At 41.6% G+C, this 16,189-nt stretch overlaps 1 protein-coding gene across 3 annotated transcripts in view; it reads right to left on the reverse strand.

The window, feature by feature from the left end:
- The window catches only part of NFYC (nuclear transcription factor Y subunit gamma), a 59,420-nt gene that overhangs the window by 11,885 nt on the left and 31,346 nt on the right, over positions 1-16,189 (reverse strand). For all 3 annotated transcript variants that reach the window (XM_072974676.1, XM_006215847.4, XM_072974675.1), the window contains exons 3-5: positions 9,173-9,244; positions 7,661-7,774; positions 4,284-4,379 (exon numbers count right to left, since the gene is read on the reverse strand). In XM_072974676.1, coding sequence (XP_072830777.1) covers positions 4,284-4,379; positions 7,661-7,774; positions 9,173-9,244 — 282 coding nt within the window. The remainder of the gene's footprint in view (positions 1-4,283; positions 4,380-7,660; positions 7,775-9,172; positions 9,245-16,189) is intronic.

The following is a 16,189-nucleotide window of genomic DNA, read 5'->3' on the forward strand; positions in this document are numbered from 1 at the left end:
TCAAGAGCACTGGGAGGCAAAAGCCCAGCTTTTCACTGCGGTCACTGAGCCCACATCTATCCAGCGCCACATCTGGTTCGGTGGTCCTAAGCCGCAGAAGCACAACCCAGGGGGCCTGAGGGACAGCTCTCCGCTGGGGTGCTGCCTTGGCTGACTAGGGAGGTCGCATTCTGGCCGATCTGCTGAGTGAAGAGACTGCTCCTTCTTCAGCTGACGTTTTCCATGGCAGAAGGAGTAAACAACCCTCTCCCAGCCACCTCGAGCTCACAGCTGAGAGTGTAGGATGTTTACACACACTACGGCATGGTTACAGCCTGAGGCTCCAGGGTTGGTCAGCCCCTGACCACTGACACAGAGATCGGCGTCTGCTCCGGAGGCCCTGTGACACATGGTGCCCCTGCCTGGGACAACAAAAACAACAGAAACACACAACCACTTGGATTGGCTGAGCAAAAATATCAGCTAAATTTATTCATTTCCTTGTTCTGGACTAAGTTTGCCTGTTCAAGGAAAGAAGAAAAGACACTTCTTCAAGGTGTAGAGACTCTCTGGACTGTCTCAAAGCTCCCCAAAGTGACATTTACAAGGTTGGTACTGACCCATCCCCAATCTGTGCTCTATCCTCCTCTCCTCATTATACTTTTTTGTACTTGTTTGTTAAACTCACTATCTTCCCTGCTAGAGTGAAAGCCCTATGAAAGCAAAGCCTTGCTCTCTCCTGCTCCCCACTGTCCCTGTGCGTCTCCTAGCAGGCACTCAATAAGCAGTTCTGAATGGATACATTCACAGAGCCAGGCAGACAACTGGAGGTAGGAAAGTGGGTTTTTTTAACCCAAGTTGGGAGTATGACAAAGTCTCTTGACCCCAACAGCTGTTAGCAATAGAAAAGAATCCCTAAGCGCTTGCCACCTCTAGGACTCTGCGGCCACAGTGCGAGGAGACGCTCTTGTCTGCTACAGAGTGCGGCTGGGTAGTCTTTTGCTTGCCCAGTGACAGGGGGCCCAGGATACCACAATCAGGACTGCTGCTATCTAGCCACTAAGAAACCCGGATCTCTACATGACGAGGATCCCCAGTGGCCATCCACCCCACCCAGCAGACACTTGTAACATTCTAGGTTTCAAAGCTAGTCCTCAAACATGAACCAACTTTCTAGGTGAATGTGTTCTGTGCTTCAGACACAAACAGTTTGAACCCTGGACATGATCATGCTGAGGCAGAAGAAAAAGGAGATCTCCCTTCTACCTTCATCTAGGTCTCAGTTTCCAGAACAATTTAGCTGTGACAACATTATCTTCATTCCAACTCCAACTTCTCACCATTATAAAGGTCAGCCGGTCAACTAGATCTTGGCTGTGGCAAGGATAATACTGACACCTTCCTTAGCCAAGAAACAGAGGCCAACTACTCCTTTCAAAGCTGCTGAATAGGTTCAATGAATTTATTTTCCACTCAAAACCCTTCTCATTTTATAAAAAACATCAACCACTAAAGTTCGAACCTATGTTGAAAAAGCTCTTGGGTGATGAGAGGGCACTGAGGACTAAGACCCCCAACTAAGCTGTAGGAAGTCCGGGGAGTAGGGCAACACTGGCATCTCCCAGCCTAACCTGTGACTGTTCTGTCTCCAGTTATCCCTGACTACTACTGATCTGCACCTGACTGTGGTCTTTTTGCCAGACGAAAAGCAAATCCTCTACATACCACATTCAGAAGCCAAAATACCCTTTGCCAAAAGCTGTGAGAGCATGGAAGAGCTTCTCCTATGCTGCTACTGTACCCTCTGATCTTGTTGATGAACTGGGCAGTGTCTAGGGCACTCTTTGAGTATCAAACAGAGGCACCTAGGTTTGTGCTGTCAGGACAAGGCATGACAGCTCACTCTCTAATCACTGGAATGGAATGAGGCATATCTAAGCTTCTTCTGCATTATGAAGACTCATTCTGCCAATGGAAGTCAAGCTAGCAAGGGAATGATTATGCTTGGTTTAAAGAAATGGGTAAAGAGGAAATGACATTTCAATGAGCAGGAACTTTCAACTCATAGCTTTAGTGGGATAGAAGTCAAGGCCTCAACTATCTTCTGCTTGAGAAGTCTCTACTTGCTTCCCCAAAGAACAAGGGAAACAAGTCAAGGGCCTTAGATCCTCAACTCAGTATTTCTGGCTCGATTCTTTCCCCAGCAGTGGGAAATCAGCCCCTGTGCTAGAACAATCTCTGAATGGCAGGATTAATTCAGAATAGGCACTTTAGCAGTGGCCTCCCAACCAGAGTGCTTGCTCTTGGAATCTCTTCGGAAGTGGACTCTGGCAAACAACACCAGAGAATGAGAAGCATCACATCCTAGGGCCAACACCACAGTGTTTTGCAGCCAGCCCTAGACTGGGAAAAAGCACATTCGCTTCAGTAGCAAGAATGAACTGCTGCCTCCTTCAGAAAAAGTGAGTTTTGGAGAGTAGGCGCTTTTAAAGAACTTGAGGAAGGTGCCAGCCAATTTGAAGCTTGGGAAAACTTCATGTCTATGGAGGATTAAAAGTGCTATCTTAGAATTTCAGGCCAGCTTTCAGCAATCTCAACCTTTCAAAGGCCAGGCAGCAGCTGTCCGGAAGAGGATGCCAATCAATGGCCTGAACACCTAAAAGAACTGAATCCAGGCAGCAAGGAGCTGTTTCAGCTAGACACACTTTAAAGGAGATGGATCACAGCATTCTAAGTCAGGCCAGGATGTAACAAGGAACTGTCTGACACCCTGAGAGAGCCAAGCACTGAGGACTCTGGAGGAAGGGAGAGGACATGACCATTCTCTCTGGCCAGCTGGCTTAGCAGAGAGCCACAGGGATCAAGCAGGAGTTGGTGTAACCAGCCTGAGCAAGGCCTTATTCTGTCAGAGCTCACCACTTTGTTTTTAAAGGGGGCTCCTGAAACAAATTCCAGCAAGGCTAGTGGGTGTGTGGCAGCATCTGTTCTGAAGGAAGAGAAGTGGCCTGGGTTCTTGCTGTAGTGACTTCTCAGAGAGGAGGAACTGAGCTGCGGGCACAAACCTGCAGTGTTTCAAAGGCGATGCGCAGCGGGACGACCGTGGCAGCCTGCCGCTGTAAACATCCGACTGAAAGCTCCTCGGAACGCCTTACAGCTTCCAGTCAAGGATGTTTACAGTAGCAAAGACTGCCCAGAAAGAACGGAGACGCAGCGAGGCACCCTGCTCTAGGAAGGAGGTGCAGAGGGCTTGCTAACCCCCAGGCAGAGTTGGGATTACAAAAGTTCTTTAAGATGCCCCCGTCTCCTCCACTTTCTTACTGGTTATTAATATGAGACAGCACAGGAGAATGGTCAGCACTGAATGACTGTTTCTAAGGTTAGTACACTATGAAATAATTCATTAAAAACACTTAAAATTTTATTAACAAAATAAAGCAAGCAGATCAAGGCACAGCTTTGCTCCTGTCGGACTCTGCCACTATTCCCCAAGTGTCTCTACTACACCTAGTGAGTCATGCAATCTGCATGCCTAAAATGATGAGCTATACAGGAGAGGGGTCTATTACAAATGCAGTTAAGAGCTTTATGCACCCAAGGTGCTGAAAAACAATGGTGTGACCTTTGGAGAGGAGCAGGCAGAAGAGCAGGAAAAGCAGACGTTCACATTCTTTCTCGTGACTGCTCAGAAAAACGATTTAAGTGATGGTTCTCAAATCCGGCTGCACATTAAAAGCACCTGCAGAGCTTTAAAAACTACCGATGCCTGGGCCTCCCCCTCACAGATTCTGATTCCAGCTGGTGTGGGATGGAGCCTAGGCACTGGTATTTTTTAAAACCCTAAGAGGTGATTCTAATGTGTAGCCAGTGCAATATGGAGAAAGCCATAATCGAGAGTAAGAGAAAACCAAAGTCCACTCACCCCAAACACCACTACGTACACACACAAGCTGTTTCTTGGAAATCTAAAATCTGTAACTTGCCGGGAATGTTCTCCCACCTTAGATTAAGAACTCCGATAGACTTCCTAGGAATACCCTGAAATGAGCTTCACTTTACTGTTTGTAACTAAAGCCTTTAATTTTCCTTTTGTTTACTTTTCACTGAAATACCACCTCAGAGGCACTGAGTTAAAAGTATCCCTAAATGAGTAACAGAAGGAGATGTTAAAGATGGATCTTGTCTAGAGAAGGAGAAACAAAAGGAAGAGCACATGACTGGCACTGAGAGAGGAAAGCAGCACATCTGACACGATGATGCAAGGCGCTCGCTCTCTAGTCAGCAGGAGCAATGCCTTCTTGGCTCACCTGACGCTTTGGAGGTTTCAGCTCATCTCTTGGAACGATATCGATGAGAAAGTCAAACTGATCAAATTTTGTAATTGCCATGGCAATATCATTCCTCTGTAACAAAGAAAAGCAGGTTGAAAAATTAGCCTGGGGAGAAACTAGTTCACCTAGCTTTCTACCCTCAAAGTTATAAGTAAGATAAGATGATGACTTCTAAGCCAAACTAAATACCAACGGCCAAGCCTATAGCTGAAATAAGCACAACCAAACTTTTATAAACTCTCAATGATCAGACCTAATGGACAAACATCAACAGGAAAGAGATACATGCAGCTCATGCTCCACAAACTGGGTATTCGAGCCAGCAACTACTACCACCTGTGCTTGACCCTGCCCCAAGGTCCCATGGTTGTTAAGTCATCATCCTCCAGATATATCTATATGAGTCTAGCAATCTAATTGACAGGTTTCTGGTCATTCTGCGCTTAGCAAGGTTAGGCTATCATTCAATCTTACAACCTTTTTAAGTTCCTAAATAATGTTTGGCTCTTTGGTTCACAAGTAGTTATAATCTATTTTGAATCTCTTAGCTGAAATCGTAATTCAATATTTGTTGCAGTATTTTCTAGTCATTGGATCTATATAGGTTAGTTCCTACAAGGCTACAATTTTTATTTTGGAATTCAAAATCACAATGTTAGATCCATAGCTTAAATCTTGTTCCATGTGACATGCACACTGGAAGTCTGAAGTCAGTAGAACAGAGGGCAGGTGGGGAGAGAACATGAGTCGGTTGATTAATGCTACTGAAACCAAGGCCTATTCTGATGAGGTTCTTTTGACATTCCCTTTCTTTAAATAAGAGGCTTTTTTTTTAACTGAAAAAGAACACACTATGTATACTCAGCATTTAAGTACTTCACTGCAGGACAATTTTAAAGCAAAAGGGAAAAAAAGGAAAAAAAACAGTGAACTCTATAGTGTATGGTATGCATACTGAAGTGTTCAAGGGAATGTAAACTTTTAAATGTATTTAAAAATAGATGACTTGATGGCTAGATAGAGGGAAAGATAGATATGGGCATAAAATAAGTAAAATGTTAACAGTAGGATCTAAGTGGTGAGTATACATGTGTTCACCATAAAGTTGGCTTATGTTTAAATTTTTTCATAGTAAAATGTAGGGGGAAAAGTCAACATGCTAACAGAAATCCACAGCAATCTCTATATATCACATCTTAAAAGAAGGTGACTCATCAGACAAAATAGGAGGGATGGAAATTTTCTGTTTTTTCCTTCCCCTGTCTCTGTGATGGCCCCAAGCCGCTGAAATGCAAAACTCCAGTCCACCCTTCCTGCCAACCACCAGCTTGATAAACCCTCCCAACCGAAGCAGGGCACATCTTAAGGCTGCCAGGTCTCATTTAAGATTAGTACAACACAGTATCACATTCTTGATGATGTCACCTACTCAAGCTATCCAAACAGCTCATCTACGAGTAGAAAGAGGGGGAATACAAGAAAAAAAATCACCCACAAAAATACTCCAAAGTGTTCTACAGAGTTTTGGAAACAGATATACTTAAATTGGACTTTTTAACATTTTTATTTTGCCTTTTTTAATGCCAGTATTTTACTGAATTGTTACTCACATTCAGTTAAAACACACACACACACGTCTTAAGTACACAGCTTGATGAATCTGAATAAATACATGCACCCAGGTAACTAGCACCCAGATAAGAAAATAAAAGTTTCCTTCTATCCCTTACCAGCCAATTACCCTCTTATACCAATTTGAGGCAACCACCACTCTGATTTTTACCACCGCAAATGGTGACAATGTATGGTATCATGTGCCATGTAATGTTTTCCTCTGGTTTCTTCTGCTTAATATATTATTGAGATTCATCCACATTGCTGTATGAATAAATAATTTGGTTTTTTTTATTGAGTAGTAATCCACTTTATATCAATTAGTTAACATATTCCCATTTTGATGGATAGTTGAGTTGTTTCTAGTTTCCCACTATTATAAATGAGGTTGTTATGAACATTCTTAAACAAAGTGTCCATACTTTTGGGGGTACACCTAGGAGTGGAATGGCTGGGTCTCAGAGTAAGGAATATGTTAGCTTTATCAGAAAGTGCCAAATAGTTCTCCAAAGTGATTGCACCACTTTACAGTCTGACCAGCAACATACGAGTTTCAGTCGCTTCCCTTCCTTGCAACACTTGTCATTATCAGTCCAGTATCTCACTGTGGTTTTAATTTTTATTTCCCAAATGACAAATGATATTGTGTACCACCCCCCTTCATACACTTATAGGTCATTTGTATATCTTCTTTTTTGAAGGGCATGTTCAAGTATTTTGCCCATTTGATTTTTTAATCTGAACTGATCTTGAAGGCAACTTTAATTGGATCTCTCTAGATTCAGAGTTCCTTCAAGAGAGCATAAAGTAAGTTTTCAATGTCTAGCTGTGCTAAAATATAGGCTTCTCAAGGGAGGAATTTTTGTCTGTTTTGTGTATCAGTCCCCAGGGCCTAGAACAGTGCTTGGCACATGGTGGGTATTCAGTTAATATCCAGAGGAGGAAGGGCATAGCTCAAGTAGTAGAGCCGTATGCTCAGCATGCATGAGATGTACGCATGAGATGCATGCATGAGGTCCTGGGTTCAATCCCCAGTACCTCCTCTAAAAATAAATAAACCTAATTACTTAAAAAAAATTAGTATCTGGAGAATAAATGAATAACAGCATGCATTTTCAATTCTGGAGATAAAGGGGAAACAAAGTATAATTTATTTCCCTGGCTTCATTGTTAAAATACTGTCACTGTCTTGTATCTGTCACACCCTTCCTCTTATGTCTGGGAAATGTTTCCTCTAAGAGCTAGGGCTTGGCTATTGAGGGGAGGACCTCTAGAGCCAGTAACCAAGGGGTTGGCAAACACTATGAATGCTGATTTGCTGGATTAAAATAAAAGAGAAAACAAAAAAGAAGGAAAAGATTCCCAGGAAGGCAGACAAGGAATAAAAAGACTAATGAGGTTAGTGAGACTGATTCTTTCTGGGATTGTCCTTTCTTGGAGGCTCTCAAGGCTTCCAACCAGAAGCTGTTTACATCTGGAAATAGATAAATATCACTGTAGCCTCTGTTTACAGTGAGAGCTCAAAGTTCAGTCACTGAGCTATGAAAAACAGGAGAGCTGGGAATTGAGATTCTTGGTGGGGAATACATACTACTATGGCTTCAAGGTCTGTCTGTCTCCCACCAGTAGAGGAAGATGTCACTTACACACATCAGCTTGACAGAGGCCAAAGAAAGAACAACCTTTGGTCCAAAGCCATGGGAGAGAAGACTTTTCCTGATGTAAGTCTACAACATTACCTGTAGAGTCCGGCGCTTGTTATCCTCTGTGTGGATCCAGGCTCGAAGAGTCAACTCTGTGATAAAAATCTGGGCTGCCTTGGCAAAGAGTACAGGGGCTTCTGCACTGATCATCTGCAACAGACGTAGGCCTTCCCTGTCAATCACCAGCAAGTCATTCAAGCCAGTCAGTCTGTCCCATCCCTCATGTCCTGCCACTGGGCTATGGATTAAGGGTTGGAAAACAGGAAGGTGGTAGCCTCAAGAGATTCTAAGGTAAAATAAATCCACGACTAGGGACAAAACAGGTATCAGACAGAAGATGGGAAGAGGGAGAAAGAATATTTATCTAGCACCTACCATGCCCATTCTTTCTCTAATAATAGACTTTCAGACAAAGTAGGGTTTGGGAGAGGTGAAGTGACTTGCCCATGGCCACAGAGCCAGTAAGTGGTAGGGTTTAGAATCTAACCCAAAGAAAGACAATGTGGGGAGAGATAATGAGTATGAGAGCCAATGGATTTTGCTAAAATCTCAGGCTACCATTCCTTTGGGGCTTTATTTTTCACATAGTGAAAAGAGAATAAAAACCTTCCAGTGTTGTTGTTGGAATCAAATGAGATAATATACATAAAAGCACTCAGCACAGGGCCTGACACACAGTAAGTGCTCAAGTTATGTAAGCTTCCTTGCCAAGTCTGAATTCCAAGTTCAAACTTTTGGTCAAACAAGGCTCTGAACCCTTGGTGATATGGCCTGCGCAGGATGGGAAGAGCTCTGGAAGCAGGAGGTGAGAACTGGGATCTTGGTTCTCCTACTCTGGGTGAGTCACTTTTAACCTCTTTGTGTCTATTTCCATATCTACAGAATGGTTAAACTAATAATTCTTATTCTATCAAATCTCACAGGGTTACTGTGAGGAGAAAGAAAGGTAATAAAAGGGTAAATTGCTATAAACTGTTAGCTTCCTATACAAACAAGAGACTATTAATTTTGAGTGGACAGAGACAGAGTTGCTCTTTTCTTGAAAAAGTTGTAACAGGAGGTAGACACCTAGGAATACAGAAATGGCCACCACCAAGTAAATCCTTTCACAAGGATAATTCATGTAAACAACTCATAGATCAAAAAGTTAGAACAAGAACAGTATCATTAGCAAACATTTCTTAGCTCAGATCAACCAGAGACTGCAATAAGACACTAGGAAGACAGCACTGAACTTTTGATTTGATGATACATGTTTATACTATATAGTGAAAAGAATGGGGTGATTAAAAAAGCAAACATTCAGCATCTTTCCAACATCAAGAAAAGAGAATATCCCCAATTTTCAGAGAAGCAGCATACAACAACTAAAACTGTTCAATTTCAGCTCACTTAACAATTCTAGACAGGAACCAAATAAAAAAGCAACAAATAATCTAACAATATTTTCATTTTTGTTTAATTAAACTTTGAGCTCCAGAGGAATGAGCAATCAGCTACCCATCATTTTACTTTCAATATGAATAATAAAAATGAATGTGAATTCACCTTCACATCTTCATCCAGTTTCATAATCTTCTTAATACGAGCCAGTGGGAGTTCCTGTACTCGGAAATCTTTCTGAAATGAGGAACAAGAGGTGCATAAATGGTAGGGATAACCAGTAGGGCATGACAGGCAGCTTGAAACACTGACTGGTTTAGTCGCTTCTTTCAGAAAATATGGCAGGAGAGGAGGTACAAATGAAATTAAGAAAATACAAGCTCTAGAGCAAAATACTTCTTAACCAATGCAGAGCTTCAAAAGAGTTTCAGGAGACACTTATGATGGCTTCTGACTGCCATCATGAAAAGTAGCCCCAAACAATATCAGATGTTTCGCCAGCACAACACTGACGTGCATTATGAGTGGTTTTTTTTTTTTATCTCCAAGAAAGTTTACCAGCCTGCAATATGCAGATTAAAATGAAATTTCTGCCTTAAGGATATACCTTCAAGTTGCTAGTTCTTTCCTCTTGTATTTAGGGAGTACAAGGGCAAGTGCCAGCAGCACCTGACCACGGTGACTCACAGTTCACTTCAGCCAGTGTGACACTGGCTACTTCTGATTTTTGTGCTACCGTGACACCAGAAACTGCAGAGGAGCTCCTTTCCCATCACAGCAGCAAAGGCCTTGCCTTCAAAATCTGCTTTGGGAGTGGGGGCTGGAGTAGAAGAGTATGGAAAAAGGGTAAGGGTGAATTTATCAGCTGTCTTTTAGGAACAGCCCTGGCACTTTTTTCCTAACAAACAAGGCTGAGGTGCAGGGAAAACCACGTAACTTTGCTGTGGATAGGATTCAGGAAAGTACTTCTCGACTAGCACTACTCAATTATTTGTGATTTAAAGTGCTTTTTCATTTTATTTTGATACTACTGGTATTTAAACACATGACCAATGGTGCATGCAATTCTAGAAATAAAAATCAATTTTGAGTTTCAGAGCTGCAATGAAGAGAAAGGTGCAAAGGCAGAGATTAGCTAAAATCAGCAAAATCCCTACTGGGACTAGGTGTCAAATGATTGATTCTATAAGTGGTCTGAAATGCGACTCACCAAACCCAATATGCTCACCTGGGAACCTGCATCATCACATTATGGAAGAAGCAGAGCTCTTAATTGAGATTTGGTATAATTAACACACATAGTGAACTTTCTTTTCCAAGACCAACAGAAAACCTCAACTATACGTCACAGAAGGCAGTGGAGCATTCTGGAAAAACATCACCAGCCTTCTCAGAATCTATTTTATGTTTACAGAAGAACAACTATTAGGATAAGATGTACACCAAGACATCTAATTTCTCCACCCAAACTCAACAAGCTGCTTGGCTACCACTCACCTTTACAAACCTCCAACATCAATTTGTCATCTTTTCCTTTTCCAAATTAGGTATCAGCATTTTCCTCGAAGCCTCTAAAAATCTAACCCTGGAGTGGCAGAGGCAGCTTAGAAGTCCAGTTTATTAAAATTTCACCAAAAGAAGACAGCAGGACACATTCTATTTTCTCCTCCTCTTTCATGTATTCATTCATGCAACTCAACTAACAGCACATGTATGATACCTACTACTATGGGAAAGATGCAAATATATTCTTACCTTTGAAAAGCCATATAGTTTAACTGCCAGAGACTGTTGCATAAGAACATTATAATACCCTATTCTATACTATTCACTTTAATGGGGGTGTAATATCCCACAGGGAAAAGAAAGAAATGACCAGCTCACAATGGGGGGGGGGGGGGTTGGAGTGAGCGAGAGGAGTTGGCAAATGTCCCACAGAGGGGGTGACATCTGAATTGTGTCTAGGGATATTGCAAATTTGCTTGCTAGGAAAGTATGAGAATGTTATTCAGACAGAGGAAACAGCATGCACAGAAGCACAGTGACAAAACCTGGTCTATTTAAGTTTTGGATGTATGATCTTAGTACAGAGGGGAGCAGTAGGAAGGAAATGCTGGATTGGGGCCAGATTCTAAAGGGATTAAAAAAAAATGTAACTACAGAAATCAATCATTGGTCTTCTTCCTTGTGTGGCATATCACACAAAATGATGATGTTAAATAGAAATGCCAAAGAGAATGCTAGGGATGATAATTCCTTTGGAAGGCCTCCCAGGATGATACACAGCACAAGATTATGACCACAAGATTTAGGTCTCTTGCAAAGTGTGCTCTTATTTGGCTTGGTTATTTAATATAATTCCCACAAGACTGTTCTAAGATTACTTAATCAAAGCCCAAAACTGATTTAAAAAAAAAACAAAAAAACCTCCTTCTCCAACTAAAAATTTAGCATAAAATACTACTTTTGGCACTTCTGAGACTATAATTTAAAACAACAAGAAAGGGCCAAGGATAAAGAGATTGTATCATTCCCACCTTGAAGAAGTGTAAAATAGGCAGAAATTTACAAAAAGCTCTGCTCTAAGCCCCACCCCAACCTTTTCTTTTGTGAGAAACTTTCTCATGATCCCCAAACCCTGAGTTTTTAAAGGATCCTCAGATGTGCATGTGTGGTTCATTATCATTGACAACAGCCCATAATCTCAGTCTGGCTTCCAGTCACATGGAAGGGTTTACAACAGGTTTTTTGGAGACAGAAGGCCCTTCGCTATCAGTAGGTTGAGGTCCACTAAACTGGCTTTCAAGTCAATGCCCACCTTGTCACTAGCAACCATGCAACTAATGTGAGTAACATTTAACCTCTCTTGATCAAAGCGGAAGAAAAACGGACACATTTTTACTCTTGGGAGTAACATTCCAAGGTGGGAGAGCAGATTCTCTCTCAGAACATTCTCAACCTTCCTGACCACAACCAAAGAACTACATTTACAAAATGCTGCCATCCAAAACTGCCAAATTTCAAGAAGTCTGAATTTCCTCAATGAGAGTTCAAAGCCAAAGAAAAGTCAATGGCTAAATGGGTCTTAGGCTGCACTAAAGAACATCCGGAATTTCAAATAATGATGAGAAATTTTCTGCAAGCCTACCCAGCCAGGCACTCTGGCAAGTCAAGATTCTATCCTCTCAAAAGCAGTGATTCTCAACCTTGACCACATGTTAGAATCACCTGGGGGCGCTTTTGAAAAACAAGATGTCTGGGTTCTAACCCCAGACCCTCAGGAACTCTAGGGGCTGGAGCCCTGACATCATGTTTTTGAAAACTACCGTGGTGACTGTGATCCACAGTGAGGATTAAGGACCACTGTTTTAAAGCCTTGCTACTCAGTGAGGTCCTTAGACCAGCAAGGGCATCATCCGGGAACTCAAAAGAAATGTAGAATCTCAGGCTCCACTCCAATCTACTAAATCAAAACCTGTATTTCAACCCAACTCTCATGTGGTTCGTACAGACACTATAGTTTAAGAAGCACTGCTCTACAGGAAGGGCTCCAACAGCACAGGACCTGTTTTCTAACAGTCCGCCAACCTTCACCTCCAGGTTCTTGTTTAAATGGTTACCCAGTTTGACTGTGATGCTGGAAATGTCATCGTTCAACATGGAGGCACTGAAGAATGAAAAGCTACAACTGGCAATTAAAAGAAAGCGACCTAAGCATTAAATTACCACTAACTGAAGGCTAAGTGGAATGTAGGGAATACATTAAGGCAGATGAGATTCTTCTTTTCAAGATTCAGCCTGCATAACTGCCCCTCAAAAGACAAGTTAGCTTTTTCTTCTCTGCTTTCAAAAAGGTCTAGAAGGGTAAAATTCAATGCCCAAAAGTCTATTAGTTATTGTTCCCAGAGCTCTGCTAAGCAGGAATGCAGTATTTTATACAGTCATCCTGGTGTACAATCATTTTAGTATCATTTTTAATCAACTTCAATCTCAGCGCACACCACCTGGGTTTATGGATAGTTACAGAGCGCTTTTAAGAGAGAGGAGAGTGTGATGGCCAAGGTGAGATGAAAGACAAATTGCTTTTGCAGAACACAGACCAAAATGATTGGGGCCAATGTCTCCAATACATCATGAAATACATTATCTAGCAAACTTCAATTACTTGTTTTTGGAACAATCTTTGTCCCAGTCTTAGAGAGACCACAACACCTTATAAATATCTTCATAAGTTTTATTTATGTTTGGATAGTTTGAACATGCGGATTTTTTTTAATCTGTTAGACATTTTGAGATATCAACCTAAGACGATCTGATGTAACTGAGGAAGTCTGGTTGTGTAAGTGCTATTGAGTTTTGGAAAGGCACAGACTAAACACTAAAATACCTGGCCACATTACATGGGCAGAAGTGCAGATGCCTTCATGTGTCATAGGTTAGAGAGGAAAAGAAAAGTCTTACAAAGGGACTTTACTGGATTGCATTCTCACTCAAACCTGGCACTATGTTGCTTCACACTAAATCTGAAGTGGAGGAGTCTGGTTCACCCAAATATTTACTGTGCACCTATTATATGCCAAACGTCGTTCTAAGCACCTGATATAAAAGTGACCATGGTAGCAGTCTAGGAGTCTTTTGCCAAGGGTACACAGGAGGGGAATTTTAGTTAGCCAACAGCAGAAGCATGATAAAAGATGACTTTCCTCCTTGATCTTCTTTCTCCTCACAAAATCTGAATTAAAACTGAATCCCTCAAAGTAATCCACTTTTAACCTCTGAAGGACTAGCTGTCTAGGGTAGAAAAAGTTGGTCAACACCACAATCTGCTTTGTTGTCAATCAAACTTGAAAGTTAAACCAAGTAGGATAAAAATCAAAACCTACATTCCTGTTCACTGCAGCATTACTCACTATAGGCAAGAAGTGGAAGCAACCTAAATCCCCACTGATGGATGAATGGATAAACGAAATGTGGTCTATACACAAATACAGGGAATGTTACTCAACCTAAACAAAGGAAACAAAGCCTGTCACATGCTAAACACAGAAGAACCTTGAAAACATTATGCCAAGTGAAATAAGCCAGGCTCAAAAAGACAAATACTGTATGAGTCCACTTATATGAGATACTTACAGGGGCCAAGTTCATAGAAACAGAAAGCAGAATGGTAGTTACCAAGAGCTGGGGAGAGGGGAAAATGGGTAGTTGTTGTTTTATGGGTATAAAGTTTCAGTTCTGCAAGATAAAAAAGTCCTAGAGATCTGTTTCACAACAATGTGAATATACTACTGATCTGTAACATTTTTAAACAGTTAAATGGTAAATTTTGTTGTGTTGTTTTACCACAATTAAAAAACAAAAATCCAAGCCAACAAAATACAGAAAAGATAAGTGCTGAGCTTGAACTTCCAGAGTTTATCTGGCCACCTGCCTGATCCTGGATTTGCTTCTGCCCTCAAGCTGAAGCACAGACGTGCTGCACTGGCCTAGTACCGCCGTATCCCAGGAGGGCACTAGTTTTACACCAGGCTGGTCCCAGCACTAAAACCTGATAAGCTTAACCATGAGATTATCCCCTCAAAAATATGAACATAATGCCCCACTTCTGACTTTATAATTTCATTCGTCCCCTCTCTTCTGTTTTATATCTGAGACAGTATCAATAACTACCACAGAAATGACTTTTCAGTGGAAATCCACCTGTGAACACAGGCCACTCTGAGAAAGCCCAAGTTTAACTGCTGAAAATCCCCCATATAAACAAACATGACACACAGATACAACCAAAATATGAATTAGTTTTCTTTAGTCCTGAAGTCAGTGGGCATTTATCACAATGAGAAGTTACTTTGTTTACATTATTCACTCATTGCTTGTTTATAGTCTCTCTCTCCCACCAGAATACATGTTCTGTGAGTGCAGTGATTTTGTCTGGTTCACATCTGATCCACAGTAACTAGCATAGCCATAGCAGGTTCAAAGTTATTTGTCAAGCGAATGAATAAACTGACAATGTATGTTAGACGTTAAAGACCATAAACTCTAAGAAAATGCAGTATGAGTTCTACATTAGGAAGGAATCCAGGGTTTGCTCTGCCAGGATGCTAATAACTTCAGGGCAGGAATGGCATATTTAACAGAGAGCTCCTTCAGCATTTGCTGAAATGACACCACATGGAACATTCTTCACTAAGGACATGACACTATACTCAGAAAATATTCCAATTCTAACTTGTCTCACTTCCTGCTACCACTGTTATACAACTTTACTCCAGTCCCCAGCCCCACCACCCACACAGTAACCTCCAGCCACTGTGAACTTCTCGCTGTCCCGCTAACTGAAAGGCCCCCTACTCTGGGCCTCCATGCCTTTACGAATGCCCTTCTCTCTGCCTAAGATATACTTTCCCATTCTTTCCATCCGGTGAATGCTTACTCATATTTCAAGACCCAACAAAAATGTCCCCTTTACTTAAAGCCAGCCTAACTCAACCAAGGAGGAACAAGTACGATGTCTTCTGTGCTCTCATAGCACTTTGACTTTTACTGCTTCAGATTCATCACTGTGCCTGACTCAGTAACTATTTAATACATACTTACTGAGTTAATGACTCTGGTTGTAATTACTACACTGTAAGTTCCTCAAGGGCCAGAGTTTTTTTAGATTCTTCTAAGACAGTGGTTCCCAACAGGGGATGATTTTAGCCCCCAGGAGACAGCTGCCAATGTCTAGAGACATTTTTGGTTATTACAATTGGAAGGAGCGTGCTACTGGCATCTAGTGATTGGAGGCCAAGGATGCTGCTAAACACCCTACAATGCAGGGAAGAGCCCCTCACAAGAAATTATCTGGCCCAAAATGTCAACAATGCTTCTGTTAAGAAACTCCAATCTAGGTGCACCCTTTAACACCTGGAAAGAGTGCCTGCTTACAATAGATTTGTTGCTGAATAAAATGATCAACAGTTTTCACCAGGTCTTAGAAATTTGGCAGGGCCATTAAATTAGGCCTAAGAAATGAGCTACAGCTACTGAAGGAAGGTAAGCTCTGCTCTTCTGCATTTTCTAAAAGATGTGCCTCACATTAAACTACCTCCAAGTCAAAGCACCCACTATACATCCGCATGCCTAAGGAAAGCCACTAAGATATTAAAAAAAAAATCCTTGGAGTTATCTCACTTA

This window comes from Vicugna pacos, chromosome 13 (genome assembly GCF_048564905.1).
Source record: "Vicugna pacos chromosome 13, VicPac4, whole genome shotgun sequence".
In the NCBI taxonomy this organism is placed as follows: Eukaryota; Metazoa; Chordata; class Mammalia; order Artiodactyla; family Camelidae; genus Vicugna; species Vicugna pacos.